General features: G+C 37.7%; 4 protein-coding genes across 6 annotated transcripts; 2 read left to right on the forward strand and 2 right to left on the reverse strand.

Annotated features, from left to right (window-relative positions):
• Positions 1 to 1,103: 1,103 nt before the first annotated feature.
• On the reverse strand, positions 1,104 to 11,246 carry ELF8 (binding protein). Of its 2 annotated transcripts, none has more exons than XM_021949168.2 (24): positions 10,817 to 11,246; positions 10,537 to 10,603; positions 10,185 to 10,379; positions 9,544 to 9,644; positions 8,983 to 9,036; positions 8,660 to 8,776; positions 8,506 to 8,569; positions 8,171 to 8,385; positions 7,580 to 7,664; positions 7,170 to 7,270; positions 6,986 to 7,078; positions 6,349 to 6,417; positions 6,121 to 6,213; positions 5,642 to 5,908; positions 5,048 to 5,128; positions 4,780 to 4,938; positions 4,469 to 4,564; positions 4,059 to 4,160; positions 3,861 to 3,968; positions 3,544 to 3,768; positions 2,587 to 2,853; positions 2,410 to 2,481; positions 1,642 to 1,956; positions 1,104 to 1,518 (listed from the first exon to the last, which is right to left on the reverse strand). In XM_021949168.2, the coding sequence occupies exons 1-24, from the start codon at positions 10,955 to 10,957 to the stop codon at positions 1,330 to 1,332; spliced, it is 3,276 nt and encodes a 1,091-aa protein (XP_021804860.1). In that variant the 5' UTR covers positions 10,958 to 11,246; the 3' UTR covers positions 1,104 to 1,329. The 2 variants fall into 2 exon arrangements, with proteins under 2 accessions (XP_021804860.1, XP_021804859.1); XM_021949167.2 differs by having other exon boundaries at positions 1,639 to 1,956.
• Positions 11,247 to 11,284: 38 nt separating this feature from the next.
• LOC110749146 (mediator of RNA polymerase II transcription subunit 20a) lies at positions 11,285 to 13,532 on the forward strand. Of its 2 annotated transcripts, none has more exons than XM_021949171.2 (5): positions 11,285 to 11,441; positions 11,527 to 11,669; positions 11,784 to 11,962; positions 12,070 to 12,159; positions 13,023 to 13,532. In XM_021949171.2, exons 1-5 carry the CDS (start codon positions 11,428 to 11,430, stop codon positions 13,260 to 13,262), a joined length of 666 nt encoding a protein of 221 aa, XP_021804863.1. In that variant the 5' UTR covers positions 11,285 to 11,427; the 3' UTR covers positions 13,263 to 13,532. The 2 variants fall into 2 exon arrangements, with proteins under 2 accessions (XP_021804863.1, XP_021804862.1); XM_021949170.2 differs by having other exon boundaries at positions 11,286 to 11,441; positions 11,781 to 11,962.
• Positions 13,533 to 13,677: 145 nt separating this feature from the next.
• LOC110749144 (RNA polymerase III RPC4) lies at positions 13,678 to 16,894 on the forward strand. Its single transcript, XM_021949169.2, has 11 exons — positions 13,678 to 14,135; positions 14,295 to 14,339; positions 14,448 to 14,500; positions 14,591 to 14,657; positions 14,786 to 14,825; positions 15,188 to 15,286; positions 15,370 to 15,416; positions 15,546 to 15,606; positions 15,851 to 15,942; positions 16,019 to 16,255; positions 16,485 to 16,894. The coding sequence occupies exons 2-11, from the start codon at positions 14,313 to 14,315 to the stop codon at positions 16,632 to 16,634; spliced, it is 873 nt and encodes a 290-aa protein (XP_021804861.2). The 5' UTR covers positions 13,678 to 14,135; positions 14,295 to 14,312; the 3' UTR covers positions 16,635 to 16,894.
• A 207-nt stretch (positions 16,895 to 17,101) lies between these two features.
• On the reverse strand, positions 17,102 to 19,116 carry LOC110749278 (cytochrome P450 CYP72A616-like). Its single transcript, XM_021949347.2, has 5 exons — positions 18,826 to 19,116; positions 18,511 to 18,731; positions 18,177 to 18,421; positions 17,695 to 18,091; positions 17,102 to 17,602 (listed from the first exon to the last, which is right to left on the reverse strand). Exons 1-5 carry the CDS (start codon positions 19,097 to 19,099, stop codon positions 17,177 to 17,179), a joined length of 1,563 nt encoding a protein of 520 aa, XP_021805039.2. The 5' UTR covers positions 19,100 to 19,116; the 3' UTR covers positions 17,102 to 17,176.
• Positions 19,117 to 22,093: the final 2,977 nt, after the last annotated feature.

Here is a 22,093-nt window from a genome sequence, read left to right on the forward strand (position 1 = left end):
AGTTGGTGCCTCTAGCACCACCCATAACAGATACTGCTTACCTCATTTTCTGTAAAAATATACTCTTTTTTGCGAATTACAATTTGACACATATGCAAAAATAATTCATAAAAAACACAAAGAAAAACTCTTGCACACATGTCACACTGTTATTGACATGAATATAGAAGTTCCTGCCTTACTGTTATTGACATAAATATAGGAGTTCCTGCTTACATAGTAAGGAGAGAAGTATTTTCCTATATAACTAGATGTAGCAATAGATTTTTTTTATTTTATTATTATTGTTTTCTTGGGAAAAGCTTGAAAATCAACTTAAAAGGGAAAAAGGTGGAAAAAGACCCTTAAATTAAATATTCTGATGTTATTGGAACTAAAGTAAACTGGGTTCTTAAAAGTTGAAACTGCTGAAACAGTTCTGATCCCACTCCACAAGAAAGAGTGTTTGGGCGTGAAAGTTGTTTAGTCATATAGAAATGAGGCAGCCAAACCAAAATAGGCAGAAAGCAGAGGCAGCGAAGCTTTAGGAGAAACAGCAACACTAATCTAATCTGAATTGTTCTGAGGCCTCTGTTGGGTGAGTGGGTCTGCGGTTGGATACTTGGATTGGACCAGAAAGAGGAAAGAAGAGTTTGCAGATTTCTATTTTTTGCAGACTTAAAAAGACTTCTACACTCATATCAGTTGGCAGATAACTTGATGTACACTCTCAAGTCTCTAACACCTCACAGTTTCGAAAAGAACAGAAGTGGAGAAGCTTCATCTTATGCACTGTCGCTTCAACTCAAGGAGAAATCTTGAAAGGAAAACTTTTAGATGTAACTAAGATTATGAACTCAAACATCTGCAAATGTTGAGACTCTTGCTTATAGCCCACATCTCAGACGTATGTGGTGATCCTATGGTTCAACCTCCACGCATCTATCTATCTATCTACGACTGTCAATCGGCCCTGAGATGCCCTCCAGAAATATGAGAGGTTCAGTCCCACCGGTAATATGCCGTTACGCCATTCTGGTGCACATGTATTCGAAGTACAGAAAAAAACACTGAAAATCTTACATCCATATGCTTATGAGATGAGGGGGGGTAAGCACTAGAAATGAGGAAATGAAGCTTCTATTAGAATTTTTTTCTTTTTTCTTTTTCTTTTTTAAAGTTACAGAATACATGAAAAGAATTCTCAGAACCTCTAGGGATCACAAACAGAAACTATAAACAATGTAGTGATCCTCAGTGAATAACTCATGCCTTCATATAAATATATTATTTGTTCAAAATTGCAAGACATATTTACTCCTGATTCCGTAGAGCTCAAGATGATGGATCTTAATCATCATCATCAAGAGCGGCCTCTCCATTCCCTTTATCACCGCCTTCTCTGCCTTCTCCATCACTCCGTAACTCTGCAGAATTTTCTCTTACAGGACTCGATCCCGGCTGCCTCTCTTGTTGCTCATCATCATCAGATTCTGACCATGCCCGCCTTCGTCGAACTGTGGTTGTTGAAGGTGCAGCCTAGAACATTAGATGAATATGTTACAGCCAGCAGGAAGTGAAACATTTAGTCTCTCAATGCATTTCAGCAAGAAATTTTCAGCAGGTTAGAACTCAGACATGAGAATGTATAAAATTTACCACCTCATCCTCGGCATCAGAATCTTCAAGCCCAGCTGCTGCAAGAGGATCTTGAACATTCTCTTCATCATCCTGCTCATTCATCTGACCAGTAGGCTCCCTGTAAGTTGTGTTGGCATCTTCATCTTCCAGTTCTTCCTGATCTTCCATCATATCAGCTTCTGCTTCCAATGTGTCGTAACGCGACCTTGAGTATTTGTCCTTCTTTCTCCTTTTTCCACCTTTTCTCCTTCTCTTTTCACTATTCCCGCCCTCCTCATCATCCATTTCTGATCTTTCCCTTCGCTTAGAACCAGGTGTACTGCTCTTCCATTGCTCCTGAAGATGCAAAAAGTTTGGGGCAATTAGAAACATGAAATTCTTCAACCAAGTTTAGACGTAAAATAAATAAATAAAAGCTATCCACTTCCTGTATCCTTCAGCATCCATCTATTTTCTATGAGAATAGCCTGTTTGGATACTACATTAGCATTCTCAGATCTATACAGATCTCTCTAGAACTGCAGAATTATTCAAAGATCTGCAAGGTTAAAGGATTTAGCTTTTTATGCCCAAAAAAATATATATATATTCGGACCAATGAACTTGTCAACTTAAATACAAAACCATTATAGTTCTTTGATGATTTGCATAATACAAGCTAACCAATCTTGGACCTGGTGCTCACAGTTGAGCTTGGTAATATAAGACTTGAAAGAGAACTGCCACATTCCAATTAGGGGCTACCAAGAAGGAAGTATCAGTATAGACAACTCAATTATCAATCTTTACCTTGATGCGCTCAAACTGTTCCTCCTGTTGTCTCACTCGCTTCAGTTCGTCCTCTTGCAATCTTCTCTCCAACTGTTATACAAAAACATCAATTAATGTACGATGTGAACTCATACAAAAGTATTAATCCATTAACCATCATCGTACACAGAATGAAGCAACTTTCAAATACCAAACCTGAAATTTCCTCTGTTCTTCAGCCTTACGACGGGCTTCCTCAGCCAATGCCATCTGACGAGCAACTTCTTGTTTGTGCCGAATCTTCTGCTCCTCATGCTCAGCTACTTTGAAGTGAACTCTCGCAGCCTCAAGCAAGTGACTACAATACTCAACATGGGTGTCAATTTTTTTCTCATCAAACCCATGAAAGTGAAGGCTGGAAGCAGCAGACAACTGTCTAAATAAGCGAACAGCATTTTCTAGCTCTGCAACTGTTGACCGCACCTAAAACATTGATACAAACAGAAATTTATGTGCTCATGAGAGAAAGAGAGAGAGAATGAAATCACAAATTAAACATGCATTCAATAAATGTACAGGCCTTTGTCCAAAAAAAATAAATGTACAGGCCAATCAAATTCCAAAGAAGTAGCATTACATATAATCACAAAGACACTACATTCAACAGCCACCGCGTATCAGGAAGGGATGCCCAATAATACTACAAGTTGTAAGAACTGTTGTGCAACGTGACAACCACAAATTTCTTAATCCTGGGTTGGCAATTTCTCTCACAAAATTCTTAATTCAGGGTTGACAATTTCTCTAAACAAGATAAATCATAATAGGGTAAAAACATGAATACAGGTATGACTATGACTATGAGATAAAAATGAAAACCAGATAAAGTATTGGTGGTGGTATCGTTGATTTTGTTGTTACTGTTATTATTATTATTTAGTGTTAAAAAATATATATATTTTATTATTTATAAAAAAAACCTACATCATATATGCAAAAATCAATCTAAGACAAATCTAAAGATCAAATTCTATTATCTCCTAGCCATCCTTCTTCCTGCTTCTTATCCGACAATCATCATATCCAAGGCTGAGCCACATTGAACCACACAAAAAGCTTTTAGTGTGACAACAAATGTAAGGCAAGAAATTTTGAGAAGGTTTTCCATCAAACCTCATCAACAGATTTCTTTGGCTTTTGTAAGGTTGAAGCTGAGAACTTTTGCATTACAACACCTGCGTCAAACCTCAGCGTGTAATTTGAAGGTGCCAGATGAATGGCTCTCAGTAAGTTCTTTTTGCAGTCTTGCCACTGCTCAGCTTCATAGTGGGTACGAGCCAAATAGAGTAGAATCTGAGAGTCTGTGTTATTAAAGAACTTTCTCAAGCAATTTTGGTACTGCAAGACAACAAGAGTCATCAGCACACGTATAAGTCATCAAAAGAATCTGGCAAAAAGAGAAGCATAGAATAGAGATGAGATGAATTCACCATTTTCACAGCCAATGCAAAATTGCCTTGAGCAAAATAAACATGTGCCAAGTTTATCCACACATCTGGCATCTGAACAAAAATGTTCCCACTGGCAGCTTCTTGAACCTACAATAGTACAAATGCAAACATTAAACCATTCATGTACTAAAATGAGGTACTTTATATAGATATCGAGAGATCGATCATACAACTCACCTGTGTAAAAATGTCTTTTGAAACATCAAAGTGACCCTTCTCTGCAAAGACCACTCCAGCACCATTGGCAGCATACAAATTAGCAGAATGTTGGGCTAGGACCTATGAGCATGAGAAAACAAAGATTAGGTTTTTGTAACCGAAAAGAAATGAAATATCAGGTTTTCTGTTACCATGGTTGCCAAACTCTAGATTCAAATAGTACAAAACACAAATTGAAAGATTTTATGAATGTCAACTAACAAAAATGTTTCACAGACCACACCTAAAATCACCCCAATGGTAAAATAATAATGTGCATTTACATTCAAGCCATAGAGCTCATAGAAATAATTAATCAAACATGCCACAAATAACAAAAAGGAGAGAGAGAGAGAGAGAGAGAGAGAGAGAGAGACAAAAAAACATACTTTAGTGTAGAGTTCTTTGGCTTTTTCTAAATGCGTAGCTTCCAACTTAGGAGCTCTTTTCTCATTGCGAATTGCCGCAAAGTAGTTCCAGTTGCCCTTGAGAGTGACAAAAAAGTGTATGAGATGTAAAGAATACTAAAGTAACAACTACAATGGAAAATGTGTTTCCCATTGACGCACAGAAGATGAAATTATGAAATAAATTTTAAAAAGTTTTCTTTACAAACTTTACAGAACACCAAAAGTCATCATTTATGTATTATATATCTAAAAAGAATTGAGAGAAGCATGCACACGAAAACAATACACACCAGAGAAAGAGTGGCATAGGAATCCTTCCCCTCGGTTGCTTCACTAGCAGCCCGAAAGGTTTCTTTTGCCTTAACCCAGTCATCATTTTTCAATTCCAAGTCACCAAGCATTAATAGTGCATTTGGGCACTTGTTATTCATCTTCAGAGCATCATTAACCTGTAGAAAGAGCAAGTCAATGTTGGAACAATGTGCGCATGCGTGTGTGTGTGAGAGAGAGATAGAGAGAGAGTATTAGGACAAAGGGAGTTAAAGGTATAATAACAACCAGTTCAATGCTTAGTTGAAAATTATTTCGAGCTTTCGCAAGGGCAGCCAGTCTCAGATAAGCATCTACATAGTCTGGGTACTGCAAAGAAGAACAGAGTTTAAACAAACCAACCCAAGAAATAAAAAAAATTGAACCATGATACATCAAAAGGTCAGCTCCTGCAGGTGTTTTTCTTTATTTATTTATCAGTACTTTTTGGTAACCTTTGTTTTTTGTTTAAGCATGAAGAATTCCATTACTAGCACCATGAAGTAGGAGATGCATCATGGTCTTTTCTAAATGCCAAATGCCCAATTACTTAGAATTGAAGACCAGGTTCTATGTTCATAACAACATGGTACTGGTAAACATGCCCTATTAATTCAGCATCTGCATGGAAATTCTTCTCTTTGAGACGGTCTAAAATCTAATTTAAGTTCACATCACCAATGACAAAAAGTATCAACATATTTTTTTTTAACCAAGTTTTATACTTTAACTGGAGCAACCAGATGGATGTAAGAATATAATCATGTAAAACAATTCTCCTCCAGTGCTATTACAACATAAAACAAGCATATTCATGCACATGCACAAATAGAAAAGACGTACCTTAAACAAAATGAGACGGTACAATATACTTGCAGTTTCAATGTTATACAACTGCTCGAGTAATCTGGCCAGGTTAAATAGTGTTGTGACTTTATTCCAGGGTAACTCGACTAAGTGACCTTCTTTCTCAAGTTGATGAAATATATTCATGTCCTTGTATTGTGAAATAGATGCATTAGCATCAATAGATGGGGGTTTTTCTTTACCATCAATGAAGGCAAGCCATATTCCATCACCTAGTGCCTCCCTGAAAGTTTGCTGAGCAAGCTGACAGACAGAAGAATATGCAAAGGTATCAAGCTACGTTTGCTTGGTGTAGAAATTACAATTATCCGGGAAGAAAACAAAACAAGCAATTTTAAAACTACTCAAACCTACACAACATTTTATGAAAGTGCAAAATGTAGATGCTGATACTTAGCATCTGCCACACAGACATTTTAATTGCATCAAAGATATCCTTGGAGAACTGCACAAACCTCAAATTCACCCCTCTCAAAATGAAGAACCCCAAGATTGTTAAGAACTTCAATTGGTACTTCTTCCCCTTCCTTTTTCAAAAGATTACGTGCCTGAAGTAATAATTGACAGCTTAATAAACCTTCAAAGGAAATTACTAGATTCCAACAATGAAGGAGAAAAAGAGCTCCATTAATATAAGGATGATCATTCTTGCTATTTAGGACAGAACGACAAGAAATCCATACCGTTTTTAGGCAATCCAGAGCCGCTCCACCATCAGATGAAATCAACAGTTCTCCTAGGTCAAGAAATGCCTGCATTGCAGTCCGATAGAAAAAATTAAAATAAAAGTTTGAGCTAGGATATGGCTCGCCATACATACTAAAATTTCAAGATGCATCTTCAAAATGACCACATAACACCCCAACTCTATTCATCCAAAAACAACTATTATCATCTTGGCTATGTACAAAAGCATCCTGTTTTTAGTATGGGCACAGGATGTGAGACTCAGCCAGTTGCTAGATAACCCATGAGGATACAGCTACACACAAGGGTTCCAGTGAGCATTATACTAAACTTGTACCATCATTATCAACACTATTACTGTGTTTCTTTGTGAAGACTGAAGAGCAACAAAGACTAAAACAATGATGAAAAAAGTATATACAAGGAGAACCACTAACCAATTGGCAAAGCAAACCTCTAATAAACGGAGACACCAATGCAAGAGTGCCACACCAATAAACAGGAAAGAAAGTATCAGACACATGTGGACTGTGGGCATAGGTTATGTTAGCAAATTCACACAAACCAATTTTCACTGCGGAAAAAATCCACAAGGACACAACTCATCAAAGAATAATAAAGAGGATTGATAACCTGGGAATCACATGGGTCAATTTTTGTAGCCTTCCTCATAAATTCCAAGGCCTTCTCAGTCTGTCCAAGCTGAAAATATATGTGCCCAAGGACCTAGAGAAAAGGGAAATTAGCAAAGTAAATCAAACTAACAGAAAAATACATCATTGATACCAACATACTTTCATTTCACGTTTCAACTCACTTTCAATGCGTCACAATTATCAGGGTACACCTCCAAAACCTTTTCAAAGTTTGATAGTGCACTTCTAAGATCTCCCATCTTCAGTTGTACTTGTCCCAAACCTGTCACCATGAGCCCAAAAATTATGCACATAACTAGGTGAATGCAAACAATATTACATGAATATAAACCTGCTTCTCCTTGCAGATTTCGGCATACTACTGAAAAATGTCTTATTAACAAGCCTAGTTGAAGTATGCACGCCAAGGAAAACAATGACAACAAAAGATGTGGACTTAAAAAGAGAGAAATTATGTTAAAGTCTTGCAGAAGATATATTACATTATAATCATTACTAATACTATGCCAAAACATCATACTCAGGCAAAAGTATAAGCACATAAGATTGTATATGATTTATGGTAACCAACCATAATAAGGAAATACGAACTCAAGGGGTTTGCTGATTTCCTTGACAGATGCCATGTAGTACACTCCAGCCTTATCATAGTCCCCCTGAAATCCAGCGAAAATAAACATTTGTAACATTTGTGATCCAATGTATGCACGACTAAAATGTATAAACTTGATGTCATCAAATCAAATGAGGCCACAAGACTTGCTAACAATTTATCTTCACTTATTTGAAAGTGTTCGTTGCCAGCAGTAAGTTAGTAATAGTAACAGTATTGATGACAATTTCATTATAGGGCCACCTTATGCATTTGTTTAGCTAGGAACCACAATAGATGGTCGAGTATCATGTGGACCTAAATGCTGCCTAAGATAAATCACTAATGGATGATCAACCACATTTAAACACACACACACACACACACACACACGCACACACAGAGAAGTCGCCAGAAAGCATGTGATTGTACAGAACACAACTTCCTCCGCCTCAAAATTTCCAATTAACACAATACAGAAAATGTAAAGAACCCCTTAATGATAACAAGAAAAGCATGACCTCTTCATAAACAAAATAATAATAATATTGTGCATAATCTTTTACTAACCTTGCTATGGTAAGATCGTGCCAAATTGTAGTAGGAATGTGACTTTGTCGGTCCATGGTTAGTGACAGCAAGTGCAGTTTCAGTTAGTTGCTCAACTAGAAAGTGCTGACCAGTGTAGAAAAAATGGTTTGCCAAATAATTCAAGGCCATTGCGCAATAAGGGTATATCTCAAAAGCTCTCTGCATTTTTTCCATTCCTCTCCTTATTCCAGCAGCTGTCAAGTACAATATGTCCTGAATATTAGACTGCTCGAAAGAGAGAAGTATGGACAAATAATAACTATCAAACTAAACACAAGTGCAACATATAGAAATGCTGACTTGTATGGTTGTACCTGTATTTGCATGCAAATCCATAATCGCAAGTGCAACAAGAGCCTCAACATTTTCTGGATCTAGCTGCAAGTATAAATTCATTTTGTTAGAAACTGTGGCATTTAACACCTTCACCTTATATTAATGCATCATTCATTCGCTGATATCACTTGCCTGTAAAACCCGTTGAAAGGCCTGCCGAGCTTTTTCAAATTGACCCATTTTGTAACGACAGAGACCTATGCCAAGTCTTACAGCCGCAGGACAATCAGGATGTACTTGCAGGGCCCTCTTTATCAAATTTCACAAAAGACAAGTTAAATCAACAATTAGCATTCATAAAAGAAATATCTTCACAAAATTACCAAATTTCTACACTTCAGAGGGCTACCCATAACCCCAACCAATTCAAATACAAATAACAAATTCTAGAGGTTCAGACCATATACATTCTTGTGTTCTTCCCATTAGCAAACAGTGGGATGAAAAATACAAACCTTGTACAGCTCCAATGAATCCGAGTAATGCCCACGGTTGAACTCAACGCATGCCTGCAAATAACAGGGGCAAGGTGTTTACAACAAATGAAGCATATCTACACTAACCAAGCCCAACCCAATTTGGTCTCTCTTGCTCTCTCTGGGACAACCAGCTCTGTTATATTTCAAATGAGTTCCCCCTTGGTCTTAATTTAAATTCTATTCCATTTGCGGCTATCTAACACTAAAATAGTCACTCCCATGTACCATTGCCAATTTTCTGGCCACAGGGCCATGCTCATAGATCATGGATTCACAGCTAGCCAAGTACCTCACATGTTAAAAAATTTCACCCAAAATCAACACGCTTTAGAAAGAATTATTGAAAGTAAAAGAGACAGTGTTCAAGATATGATATACTGATAAAGCCAAGACGAGGAAGAGCAATAACTAAAAAAATAACTATATCTTCTATTTTCCTTTTCATATACCGATATATTCATTACATCTTTTTCCATGCGATGTTTGAAAATGGCAAGCATAATTACTTTGCTAAGCAGAGAAATTCAATGTATATACCTGACCCAAAAGGGCAGGAACGTTGTCCCGGTCTCCATCTAATACAATCTTGAATGCAGAAAATGCTTGATCAACTTCACCTTTAGCCAATAAAAGCTGACCTGAAAGACAAGTAATAAAATTTCAAGTATCATAGGATGCATCATCTAACAGCAGCAAAAAGGTTGCCCCTACATTATCTCACAATATAGATCCTTCTGTGACACTCATTGAGAATTTAGACTCATAGTAGTACGAGTAAGCGGTAGATGTATTATAGACCAAAACCAGCAAGTTTCAGAACATAAATTGCAAACACAAAGAAATTTTATGTGCCATAGAGACAGAAGGATACACAAAATTTCTTTGGATTCCATACTTCACAACTACGACATGAACAAGAACACAAGACCAGTTATTGAAGACTGTAAGATGCCACATCAAGCAGTTTCTAGGATGGCAAACTACAGATCAACTACCAAGCTAGTCTCATCACACACAATGTCATCCAAAAAACACACCCTAAATCCAAAATCCAGCAAAGGCCAATGTTTTTGGACAATTCAGTTCTCATCATGAACGTATCAGAAGTTCTAAGTAAGTAGTAATCAAATCTTCAGTCAGATATATGACAACATAAAGAGGCTCTGGGGTATCCACACCTTTCCCAACCCAAGTAGAAGGCTCATGAATGTCGATTCTAGATGCTTTGTTGTAAAATTGTGTTGCTAGAATGAAATGCTCCTCCTTTTCTCTCTGTTTGGTCTCAATTTTTCCGAGGTAGGTGTAGTAGGCCCCTAAAGCATTCAAGATCGCAATCCTCTCATATCGAACATCAGCATAATACTCATCAATCTCTGCACCAAGAAAAAAATAATAATAGCCAACATTACTCCACAATTTAAACACAATACGATAGACATTAAGCACCTATAGCAAGTACGAAACAAAAATTACAAAAATTAACAAATAAAACAATTTCGGATATTGCAAGTGCAGGGAAAGAATGATTACCAGAGCCAGACCCTTCCTCCAAAATCTGGCGGAACTGCTCAAGTTTTCCTTGTTTGAAATACTCTCTCTGCAGCATTGCCAGTTAAAAAGTAAACAGCATATTCATCGTTTTGTATTAGAAAAAAAAAAATACAAAATTCACCATTATCTTGCATTAGCGTAAAAATTGAAACGTAATTGCTCAGCAACTCAAACAATCATGCCATGAACAAAACATTAAGCATATCCTCTAACAGAAAACACATTTAAATCAAAAAACTAAAAAGCAAAAAAGACGAACCGCGATAATGAGCCAGAGATCGAGAGAGGCTTGCTCGGCCTTGAGAATGTCGATGATATCAGTAGCTTCCCTTGGGAGCTGATCCAGAACCACCCTCACTTCCTCCTCTGAATTCTGAACCGGTATGTACACGCACGCCATTGATTCCCCCAATCACCCAAAAGCCCAAAAAGAAAAAAATAAATGACAGTTTATCCAAACGAAACCCTAGCTCTCTGCCTATCTCTCTCAACTCGTCTTCGGTGAACTGGCCGGAGGGCGAGAACGGCCACCAATTAGACGCAAAGAACGCAACTTTTCTTCGCGTTTGAACTTCGAAGGTTGTGCTGTGAGAAGACGAAGACCGCTCACACAGTCACTGTCTTCGTTATGGTGTTTCTCATAATATACCAAGCTCTCTGTTTTAAAATACAACCGAAAGAAATAGGTTTCCTTTTTCTTTTTTTTTTAACCGCCTCGCGCTAAAACCCAGTCCTTTTGGGAAACCCAAAAAAAGAAAAATACCAATTTACTCAGCTCTCTCTCTCTCTCCTCTCTCTCTTAGGCTTCATCTTCGTCAGCGGCTCACGGCAACTATAAAGCCCTAAGCAGAACCGTTGGAATCTGAGACAATGCCACTGAAATGGTAAAGATTGAAAACTCTATTCTTAGGTTCGGAGTATTCTGTATAGTAAGTTTTGTGTTTGATTTTCTTTTGGGTGCAATTTTAGGGTTTTGCATTGGCAGCCCAATGCAGGGACGACAGTAAACAGCCAAATCATCAACGAAGTGACGCAGTGCGTTGAGAGCATCAATGGCGTTAAGGAAGGCAGATGGAAAGCCACTATCACCTTCTACAAACCCATGATTCGAGGTAAATTTCTCATCTTTCGTGTTTTCAATTTTGTTTTTCCCAATTTTGTATTATGGGTTTTGTCAAATGTTATGAAGTTGGATTTTGATATATATGTACATGTATGTACAGCAGAGCAGGCCCTAGCAGGGGACTTCCCGCGTGATTTTCTGGGGATTGCGCTGCCGGAGCAACCGAATAAGTACTACCTTATAATCCGATTGCAGCGCATAGTTCTTGAGGCTGATTCATCTATTCAGATGATTATGGAGAAATTACAGTCTTACAAATCGAGGGTCTCTCTTAATTTTGAGGTCCCCCTTCCTCTCTCAATTAGTCTAGTTAGGATGTTTAACATCCTGATAATTTGAGGTCCACACAGAGAAAATTGTTTTAATATGATTCTATGTTGGTGTTGTAGGGATTTCAATATCAACTTGGGGACTTCCAATTGAGAGTGGGGAAAGTTCTTCCTACTCATTCTGAAAATTTGAGAGGAATAGTTATGGAGGTACGGACTTGCTCTAAGCTTGAAATTTGTGGGAGATTTGAATACTTTTTTTATGGGATTTTCTATTTCTATATTTGGCAAATTTTTGACTATTGGAGAAGTGAGATATGCATTTTGAAATATTTGAGATTGATAAGGCTTTAATTTTTATTGGGCAGAAAGAGATTGATAAGGCTTGCAATTGAGGAGTGCCTTTTGGTTTCATTTGAGTGTGTTGGTGTCTAATTTTGACTCTATTTACCACAAAAGCATGGGATTAATATGCCTAAAGGAGAGAGCTATATCACAGTAAAATTAACCTATGAAGTATGCATCTCCCAAATGTGTTTTGGAGCACTTTATAGTAATGCATGATGGAAGTAGTTTACTTGTTTAGCTACCTTGATAAGAGATTTCTCACAAGATTGGAATACAGGCTGGATTACTATTTGCCGAACAATGTGAATTGCAAGCTCTGGTTAATAAAGGATGTTGGTTTCATGATGATTATGTCCAGCATGCACTTTATAGATTGGCTTAGATTGATTTCTGAATCTCCCTGTTGACTTTGATTAATTTCTAAGAAAAGGCAAATCTTTTTAACTATAAATGTATTTGGTTTCAGATCAGTGCTTTAGCATAGGATTGTGATTGTGCTCTATGAAATATTTAGCAGTGTCTGAATTTGCTAGTCTTCAGATTGTTGGTCCCTATATGGTCTTTTTTCCCCTTGTTTCCCCAAGTACCCTAGACTATTCGTCTGCGAAAACAACTGATATTTTATCTAACATCTATTTCATATTTGCTAGATGTTAATCTGGGAAATATTTTCATGCTGTCATCGTCTTGGATCCTTTTTAATTGAAGTTGCTTGTGTTGTACAGGTGGAGTACCTTCCCATTTCTTCGATGGAAAAAGCGAGGCAAGTCATGGAAGACTTTATGGATATATGGCAACAGGCTTTGTCAAAAAGATCATTACCAGGGCACTTTATGCACATGGAACCAAACTTTGCTGAGTATGGCCTTGCAGACCAGTATACTTCACAACATACTGCTGTCCAGTATGCTACGGTTATGGCTCAACTAATTGCAACAGTGCAGGCAGTGCAAGCAAGAAATTAGGAAATGAGTAAGAAGAATTTGTTCTATGTCACTTATCAATTTGTTTTATGAACGGATAACTTCAATCATAGTTTCTTTGGGACTAACACTCCCTCTGTTTGGATAAAAGAAAATGAGGGATGAACGAGGGTCTGTACGCAGGTTTGATTGTTCATGGAAGACAAGAAAGTAAAGGGTTGGGTTCTTTAAATGGAAAAATAGACTTCTTCATTACCCTTTGTACATCACAGTGTTAACTTATGCTTTCGAGTAAAGCTGCTTCCCCATTTACTTCGTGTTTTCCACATCCCATTGAAGAGGGCGAATGTCCACAACTTAGTTCTTATTTCGCTGACAACTATAGTATAAATGTATCCGAGAGGATTTTTTAAAGAATAAAGATTTGCTATATTGATAAACATCTGGAAATAACAGGTAGACGTACATACACATGCAAAAATGAAATAAAGATTAGGAGTTGCGCATAGCATTTGCCCAAGTTTAGAAAGAAAATATGACAAAAATAGAATTCAAGAATCAAATTTGATAAGAGAAAAAAACTCGGAAACAAATAAGGCAGCAGGCCTAAGTTTCTCAAACTGGGCCTTGCCACATGTTTTTTTTTTTTTTTCCCCAAACCCATGGGAATCAGCAAAGAAGTAAAAAGCCGAGACAACCCTTTGCTTTTTGCACGTACTGAAAGATGGTGTGCGAGTGTAAAGGGGCGCACGTCCACGTGAAGGCACACAGAAGCACAGCTTAGGGCCTAAGCGGCGCGCTATAAAAGCTGGATTTGTTGAAAGCGAGAGGGGGTTTGGTTTGGTTTCATTAGCGTTAGCCACTCTCTTTGCCTCTCCCACAGTCATCACTCTGCTTCATTCTCTTTCATTACAGGTTAGCCTCCATCATCATCATCATCATCATCATTATGCATAGAAGAGGCCAAGCAACAGCCTTGGCACGAACCCACTTGACCAAAATCTGGTTTTTGCATTTTTTATACATGGGCTGATAAATTTTTTGTCTTTAATTTTATTTTTTTGTTTCCTGCAGATTGTCATTTAATCTCCAATGGAGCCAGAACGAGTTCCCAGGAAGGTTTGTTTGATACCCTGCTTTTGTTGAACTAATGTCCTTTTGTTTTTCTTTTAAATTCTTCAATAGTTTTACTTTTGTTTTCTTCTGATTTTCTTTGCTCTGCTGCAGATGAGATTCATACCAAAAGCTCCCCGCAGAGTGCCGAAGCCTGAAGTCAAAACGTATTTGTCACTTTTTGTTAAACTTGAAAGTTGTACCCTTTTCTGGTTTAATCTGTTTCTTAACTTCTGTTATTCTTAATCTCTCTACAGCGAAGTGGACCATGGGGCGGAGGAGTCTGATGCTGAAAAGGCTAAGGAATTGCTGAAACGCTTCAATGTAACTGTGTTTTTCATTGATACGGGTGTCATGGTTTCAATTTCGTTTATGATCCCCATATCTCATGTTCTGTTTTGTTTGTGTGTTTATGTATGTTTTTTTTTTTTTTGGGTGCTCTTTTCTTATAGGAACAATCATCAAGGGCGAGGCTCAAAGTTGAAAAGAAAGGTAAGGCTCTTCGGGTTTAAATAAGCCTGATATCAATGCACATTTGTTTTTTAATTTTCAGTTTACTCAGTAACAAGTGTATAACACAACATATGTGATTCTTCACTTTTATTTCGGCATCTTACACCTGTGATTAAATCAATAAAGTTCAAATAAAATAAAATAGTCAAACAATATGTAGTGAAGTTGTGATCCAATGGGAAATATGCTATAAAATTTGTATCTTGTGGATATTTTGTGGGAGTAGGTTTAACTTGGCTTAAGTAGAGGAAATTTGTATATGTATTCTCTGAATAAGATAATGTTTCCGTACAATTTGTTTGGATTAGAATTCTCTGTCATTTATTATTTGAAATTTGCAGTGGTGCCTACGCAAATTGTATTTGGTTATGGTGGTGCATCAACAACCATGAAATCATATGGTGCTCCCAAGGATGGGAGCGCTAGTTCAGCCACCAATGGTATGGTCTCCTTCAATGTACTCTTTTTGTTTAGCTGCTAATGAGATGCTTCTAGTACATCACCTTGGATGGTGTTTCTGCAGCTGGTGCCTCAGGCGTGAACGAGGAGAAAGAATACAGTTCACCATGGGTAGGTTACATTACGATTCAAAATATACAAGCCAACTTGACTGTGCATGGTTATTGGTTTCTGCTTTTTCTGTGAACGTCCCTGTGTGTGTATGACTTTAGTTATTTTTTATTTTGGATGTTGTTGCAGGATCAATACAGTTATTACCCTGTAACTCTTCCTCTGAGACAGCCATATTCGGGAAATCCTGGTATGTTTTGAGAAAAGCATAGGATTATCAATGATGCAACATGGCACATTATAGCTGTTATATGGTTGTCTAGTCATTGCTTTTTACCTAATAGGATACGCATTTTACAGGTGGTTTGACCCTTTTTTTTTTTGGGTTTTGTTTTGTTTTCCATCTGATCATTTCTGTTTCATCTACTGTCAAGATGAAATTCAACTTGTGTTACAAATAAATGCACCTAATGTTCTACCTATAACACTTGCAGAAATTCGTAATGAGGAAGAATTTGGGGAGGGTTCAGAGGAATCAATTTATGATGAAAATTCAACAACACCGGCAAATGATCTTGGGCTATTGGTTGGTAATCCCACAATTGAAGTTCTAACATTACGTGCTTAAATCCTTTGATTTACTTTTGATAATTTGTTGGCAGGAGGAAAATAAAGCAACAAGTATGTTCTTTCTTCAGTTACCGCCAAATATGCCTACAATAAAACGATCAGCTACAGCAGCTAGCCAAGAGGTAACAAAAAGCTTAGGGCCACCTGGAGGTGCACGCAATATGCAGAAGCCTTGTTCTTTGTCCGAGTTACCAGCTGGCTTCATGGGTAAGATGCTGGTGTACAGGAGTGGTGCTGTCAAGATGAAGATAGGAGATAGCCTTTTTGATGTGAGTATAATTTCATAATAAAGATGCAAAATGGAATGCCTTCTCCTGCCCCACTTAACTGTCCATGCTATTATTACATGCATGAAATAATCTTATATTTCTGCACATGTTATCAAACTCCAGTTAACTTTTATGTTGCAAAATCTTTTTAATTACTCAAGAAAATCTTTTTGTGCATGTGTATAATAATCTTATACGCCCTTCCCTCTTACCTTTTGAATGGTTGCAGGTCTCCCCAGGAATGAATTGCGATTTCGCCCAGGATGTTGTGGTTGTTAATCAAGCAGAGAAAGGCTGTGGCATTATCGGGGAGCTGAACAAGCGAGCCATAATAACCCCAGATGTAGACTCCATTTTAGCAAGTATAGATGGTTTATGATAGTTTTTTCTCATTTGCAATACAATTTTGGTTCCTAGGTAACCCTATATAACTTTGAGAGGGAAATTATCTTTGTTAGAAACTATCAGAGAAAATAGATGACAAGTTCCAATAGCAAGACTAGTTAGGAATTTTTTCCAGTACACCAGCAGCCACCATAATATGCAGAACAGTGGATTGTTTTATACTCATTTCAAATGAACCTATTGCAACTAATCCTCTTTGTCTAATGGCATTGAAATAAAAATCATATTCTACCATTTAAGTATATGCTCTGCTCTCTGTTCGAGACATTTGTCAATTCTCCTAAGTTGAATGTATTTGCTTTATAAAATTATTGGAACAAACCATCCTTATGAGGAGAATTGGGTCTCAAACAGTAGTTGCCACTTTCAGAAGACACTGAACTTAATGAGCAAATGCAAAATCTTGACTTCTTCATTATGAACGAAACACACTATGGGAAATATAACAGGCACACATTTTGCAATTTAATATCACATTATTGGAAGTAAAATTTAGACATGGCAGGCTTGTCCAACCTAGAGTTGGTGTAACATAATTTGAGCTCCATGCTGTGGTTGAAGAATGGTAACACTACAAGGAGCATGAGTGTAGGAGGGTGAGAGCTCGAATGAGAAATGTTGCAGAACCATAGCCAAAGCAAGTTTTGCTTCTATCATGGCAAAGTTTTGGCCTATGCAGGTCCTTGGACCCCAGCCAAATGGAAAAAATGCTTGCTGATCCTTCAACGCCTTTGAAACTCCTGCGGAGAATCTCTCTGGTTTGAATTCCCCTGCATCAGCACCCCAAAGCTCCGGATCATGGTGAATGAGTAGTGTTGGCAGAGTAATATCAACTCCTGCTGGAGCAATGATGTCCCCTATTTTGGTTTCCTTGTAAACATGTTGATACTGAGCAATCGCTGGTGGATACAACCTCAGAACTTCATTAAGTATCATGGTTACCTGCAAGAGAATTTTATACGAGTATGTGATTGTAAAGAGAAAAGAAGATGTGTTAATCACCCTTGTATGTGATTGAAGAGAGAAATACTCACAATCTTGAGGTGGCTTAGAGCTTCAAAATTAGGTTCTTTTTTCCCACAAACTTGTAGGACTTCTTGCCTTGCCTTTTCTTGCCAGTCTGGGTGCATGGCTAAAACAATCATGGTCCATGTTAGCCAACTTGAGGTTGTTTCTTGGCCAGCAAGGTAGAACTGCTTGCACTCTTCTATCACCTCTTCAATTGTCAACATCTCATTGCTTCTTGTGTTCCTTGCAGTTTCTGATAAGTCCATCTGATTATTAGACTGCAAGAGCATGCCTAGCAAGTCATCAACCCTGGATTCTCTGGCCCTTATTGCATTCATTTTCTTCTGGATTATGTTTCGCAGCATTGATGTGATATCTTTGGCCAATTTCTTTCTCCTTTGATTCTTTTTTGTTGGAACAAATCTGTAGTAAATGGTTAAGATGTTAATTTTCTCAAGAACTGATATTAAATACTATGCAGGGGAAATATTAGGCAATGGAAATGCACCTGAAACCAGGAATGTATAAGGTAGTCATTGCTTCAAATGTTAGCACAAGAAGCTCTTTCTGAAGCTCAAAGACCCTCTTCCCTTCTTCATAGGTGCTTCCGAATGCAGCTCGAGAAATAACATCTGCACTAAGTTTCTGGATTTCAGGCCATATATCCACTTCCCAAGCTCCTTGAAGAGGAACCATCCTCTTCCACTGCTCTATCATTTCCCCACAACTAACTGCAAAAACTGGTATCATTTCCTACAATTAAAAAAACAGAAGAAATGACTTAGTCTGAAAAAGAATTGAATCTGTAAAATCAGAAAGAGATGTCAGGCAATAGATAGAACCTTCAGCCTTTCTAGGTGGAAAGCAGGATTGATTATCCTTCTGTGTTTGGCCCATTTCTCACCCTCCAGACTTGCAAGTCCTTTGGTCAGTATGAGAATGAGAGGGTTCAGGGGTGGCTTATTGAAGTGACCTTGCTTGTTAGACAAGATTTCTTTCATCATCTCTGTGTCCGTGATGATCAGTCTTGGTGTTGTCCCAACCCAATACATTGATATCTTCCCTGTGATTATTAAATTGAGAAGTTAAGAGATATGAACAAAGACACAATATCAGCTGACAAAAACATAAGCAGAACTAATTAACAAGGTGGTTACCATATTTCTGCATATTAGTTAGGGTGAACGGGTCGACGCGTGGCGCAATCTGGTGAGTTAGGCTCATAGGCTTAGACCATGCTTCCTTTATGAGCCTCACAAACTCCTTCATGTCTCCAATGAGTGGCCTGTAAGGGGTGCCTCTAATCCCTTGGCGCTTCAACTGCCTCTCAAGCCATTTGGGTTTCCACCAAATGGAGTAGGAAACTCTAGCAGCACCATACAACAGCAGAACCAGTGCAAGAGAACATAATAATACTACATATTCTTCCATACTTGAAAAACTGAGAGATTCTTTGAGTGCTAGATATGAATGATGGTTCACAAACTCAAAACTTGAGCATATATATATATATATAGATATTGCTCAAGAGAGAGAGAGAGAGAGAGAGAGAGAGAGAGAGAGAGAGAGAGAGAGAGAGAGCTCCCTTAATGTTATTTGTAGAAGATGTTTGAATTTTGAGCTTCCAGTCAAACGTTCATCTTGTAAAGGAAATAACATGTCAAATCTAAGGTTGTTTTATAATGTTTAGTTGACATTTTTGTTGCCTAACGATGTTTATGCTCCTTTGATTAATTTATCTTGGGGAGAAAGGAAAAGAGTACCATGGGGATTATAATAATCCTGCGATTCTGGATACGTGGACATGCTGATACAACTTTTGACTTTGTGTTGGGCAATGTTCTGTGTTTACTTGAGGCCCAAATTTGTTGTTGAGTGAGGAACAAGCCTAGACCCGCAAAAAATAAATAAATGTATTTTGAGTGTGTAGACAAATTAATAGTAAAATACAAAATAATAGATAACAGAAAGTTTCATTAGTACTTAGCAAGCAGAGATAAAGATATAAAAAATACAATTCACAAGTGAAAAACAGAACATTTAATTAACCTAGTTACTTGATTAACGGAATCTCTTTCAACATCGAGAAGAGAAGTAACACTAGACTAATTGAGATAGATGCTTGAAAACTAATTACCTAATTTGCCAGTTTTTGTTTTTCATTACAATGATAAGAAAACTTTGTCTGCCATCTGTTTACCAACTTCAGTCATTTGTTACTCCTTTGTACTTCTGGTGCTGTCTGATCCTGTAAATCATTCAAATAACTGCAAGTATATAACCTGACACACATAGATCCAGCTTGTTCTGCCCTCTGCACAGCAATGCCTTTGAAATCGGACTAATTAACGCTGATTCCACCCCAGCCGTCGGATGATAAGACTTTATCATGCAAAATCCAGAGTCAATGACATATTGAATACCAGTCAGCATTAACAATGAAGTTTCAACTACGCTTGTTGCAAGCACAACCTCCCTGGCCCCTTGAGGTGTAGGCTCAAGAGCTTGTGCATGAATTATGGGACAGATAATCAGCTTTCCATGGCCGCGAGCTTTTGTTAATTGCCTCGACATTTGGTCGACGGCTTCAATTTCTTGTTGACCAGGCAAAAACACCAGTATGTCACCAGGTTGTTGTGTGAGTCGTGACTGTGTCACATGAATTTCAAGTGTTCTCGCCACTGCTTGGTTCACCAAGCCTTCTTCCAACTTCTTCATGTGGCTTATCAGATTCCGCGGCCTTCTTCGGGGAATTTTGAAAACTGGGGCAGAATCAAAATTTCCACTCAATTTCTCGGCATCAGTTTCAGTTGAACATGAAATCAGCAGTTTAAAATCACACCTTAAGCTTTCCCAATAAAATATGAGTTGATAAAGTTCTCTCATTGGCCTCATCCACCATCACCACACCTATCCCTCCAAATCTGCCTCACCATCCAATATTTCACTCACCAAAATTCCATCTGTCATGTATTTGATCAAAACATTACTACTAGTATGATCAGTTTTATTGTCAGGGGTGGAATAGGCTAATATCCAAGCTGGGCCCCTGTTTTCGCAGCCCACTCTGGCAGTGACACTTGGCATAACCGTAGCAATCCCACGTGTCAGTGTGATTCCAATCTTCTTTCTGGCCTTGTGTAGATATTGAGGTATCTGTGTGATTTTTCCACATCCACTCTGTCCCCCAACAATAACAAGAACCTGATGGCTTTCAATTGCTTGAAGCAAATACTGGTAGATCAGTAATCTTTTCTCTCTTCTCGTCGAGCTTCTCCATTGAATTCAAGTTTGAATTCGCACTAGAAGATGGTGCAGATGCCCAAGTCCACCACTGTTGATGAGTTTAGAGGGCTTATTAAACCAAATTGTGCAAGTAATAGGATTACTTAGGACCCAAGCAAACGTACTGAACCAAATTGGGCTTTATTTGGTACCAAAAATAAAATAGTCAAATTGGGCTCTTTAATTCCTCCTTTCAGTGCCTTCCATGGAGCCAGTCCAACAATTAGGGCCCATAAAATTGGGCCGTGTTTGTCACACTAGGACTTTAGTCACTTAAATTATATTTTTATAGGAATTATTATCAGTGCAAAGTTATTATTGGACTATTATTGTAGAATCTCCCGAGTTATTATTGGCGGTCCAAAAAACTCATCATATACGCTGCAAGTGTAATTTTTCCGAGCTCTTTCTTTCTAGGATCATAACGGTGATGGAAAAATCAAATCTAGTTGATCCAATATTTGTCCTTCTACTAATTCACATGTCAAACTGTACACCAAACAATTCAAAAAAAAGTGGTTCAGGTTTTTGTCACACTCTAAAATCTAATATATTTCCCTTTGCTTTGCCTCATCCATTATAAATTTTATAGTTTGGTCTGGCTAGAAAGAGCATTCTAAGCTGTAATTTAATCTGGGTCTAGCTAGAAAGAGCATTTCTAGCATGCTTTTCAAAAGTCCCCTCCAAGTGTGGCAAGAGTTGGTGAAAACCAAGTCAATACGAAAAATCAAAATAGTATTCCTTCTGAGTCGGTAGAAGAAAATAGATGTCCCTTTATTAAGTTTCAGTAAAACCCTAGCTTTGAACAAAAAAAAAGTAAAACCCTAGCTAGCTAGCTCCTCCATATTTAGTCTTTGCCTAGCTAGCTCGCTCCTCCATATTTAGTCTTTTTCTTTTTTTGTTTGGTGTGCCTAGAAATGTATATGGTCATTTGAAGTATACACGTTTAGCAATTTACTTGCCGTATGAAACTGAGTAATTGACTAAGCTCACATCATAACGTCATAGGAGGAATACATTGAATTTTAACTTTTATACGATACATTCACCTACTCTGTAATAACGCATGAAAATATCATTTTTGTTGAGTCGTCATGACCTATTGAATGATACATTTAGCATATTAAGTGGTGTAGTGAA

This window comes from Prunus avium, chromosome 7, assembly GCF_965620075.1.
Source record: "Prunus avium chromosome 7, drPruAviu1.hap1.1, whole genome shotgun sequence".
In the NCBI taxonomy this organism is placed as follows: Eukaryota; Viridiplantae; Streptophyta; class Magnoliopsida; order Rosales; family Rosaceae; genus Prunus; species Prunus avium.

Bases quoted from the DNA above. Each gene is read 5' to 3' on its own strand.
- ELF8 (XM_021949167.2), bottom strand. From the start codon at position 10,957: ATGGCGTGCGTGTACATACCGGTTCAGAATTCAGAGGAGGAAGTGAGG. The intron at 5,129-5,641 runs GTACGTCTTTTC...TCTTCTTTGCAG, and splicing joins ACCGTCTCATTTTGTTTAAG to TACCCAGACTATGTAGATGC. The intron at 4,565-4,779 runs GTGTGTATTGTT...GTCACTCTCAAG, and splicing joins CCTATGCCACTCTTTCTCTG to GGCAACTGGAACTACTTTGC.
- LOC110749146 (XM_021949170.2), top strand. The intron at 11,670-11,780 runs GTAAATTTCTCA...ATGTATGTACAG, and splicing joins CTACAAACCCATGATTCGAG to CAGAGCAGGCCCTAGCAGGG. The intron at 11,963-12,069 runs GTCCCCCTTCCT...TTGGTGTTGTAG, and splicing joins GGGTCTCTCTTAATTTTGAG to GGATTTCAATATCAACTTGG.
- LOC110749144 (XM_021949169.2), top strand. From the start codon at position 14,313: ATGGAGCCAGAACGAGTTCCCAGGAAG. The intron at 14,340-14,447 runs GTTTGTTTGATA...GCTCTGCTGCAG, and splicing joins CAGAACGAGTTCCCAGGAAG to ATGAGATTCATACCAAAAGC. The intron at 15,607-15,850 runs GTATGTTTTGAG...TAACACTTGCAG, and splicing joins GCCATATTCGGGAAATCCTG to AAATTCGTAATGAGGAAGAA.
- LOC110749278 (XM_021949347.2), bottom strand. From the start codon at position 19,099: ATGGAAGAATATGTAGTATTATTATGTTCTCTTGCACTGGTTCTGCTG. The intron at 18,422-18,510 runs GTTCTATCTATT...TTTTAATTGTAG, and splicing joins TCCACCTAGAAAGGCTGAAG to GAAATGATACCAGTTTTTGC. The intron at 18,092-18,176 runs GTGCATTTCCAT...CATTTACTACAG, and splicing joins TTATACATTCCTGGTTTCAG to ATTTGTTCCAACAAAAAAGA.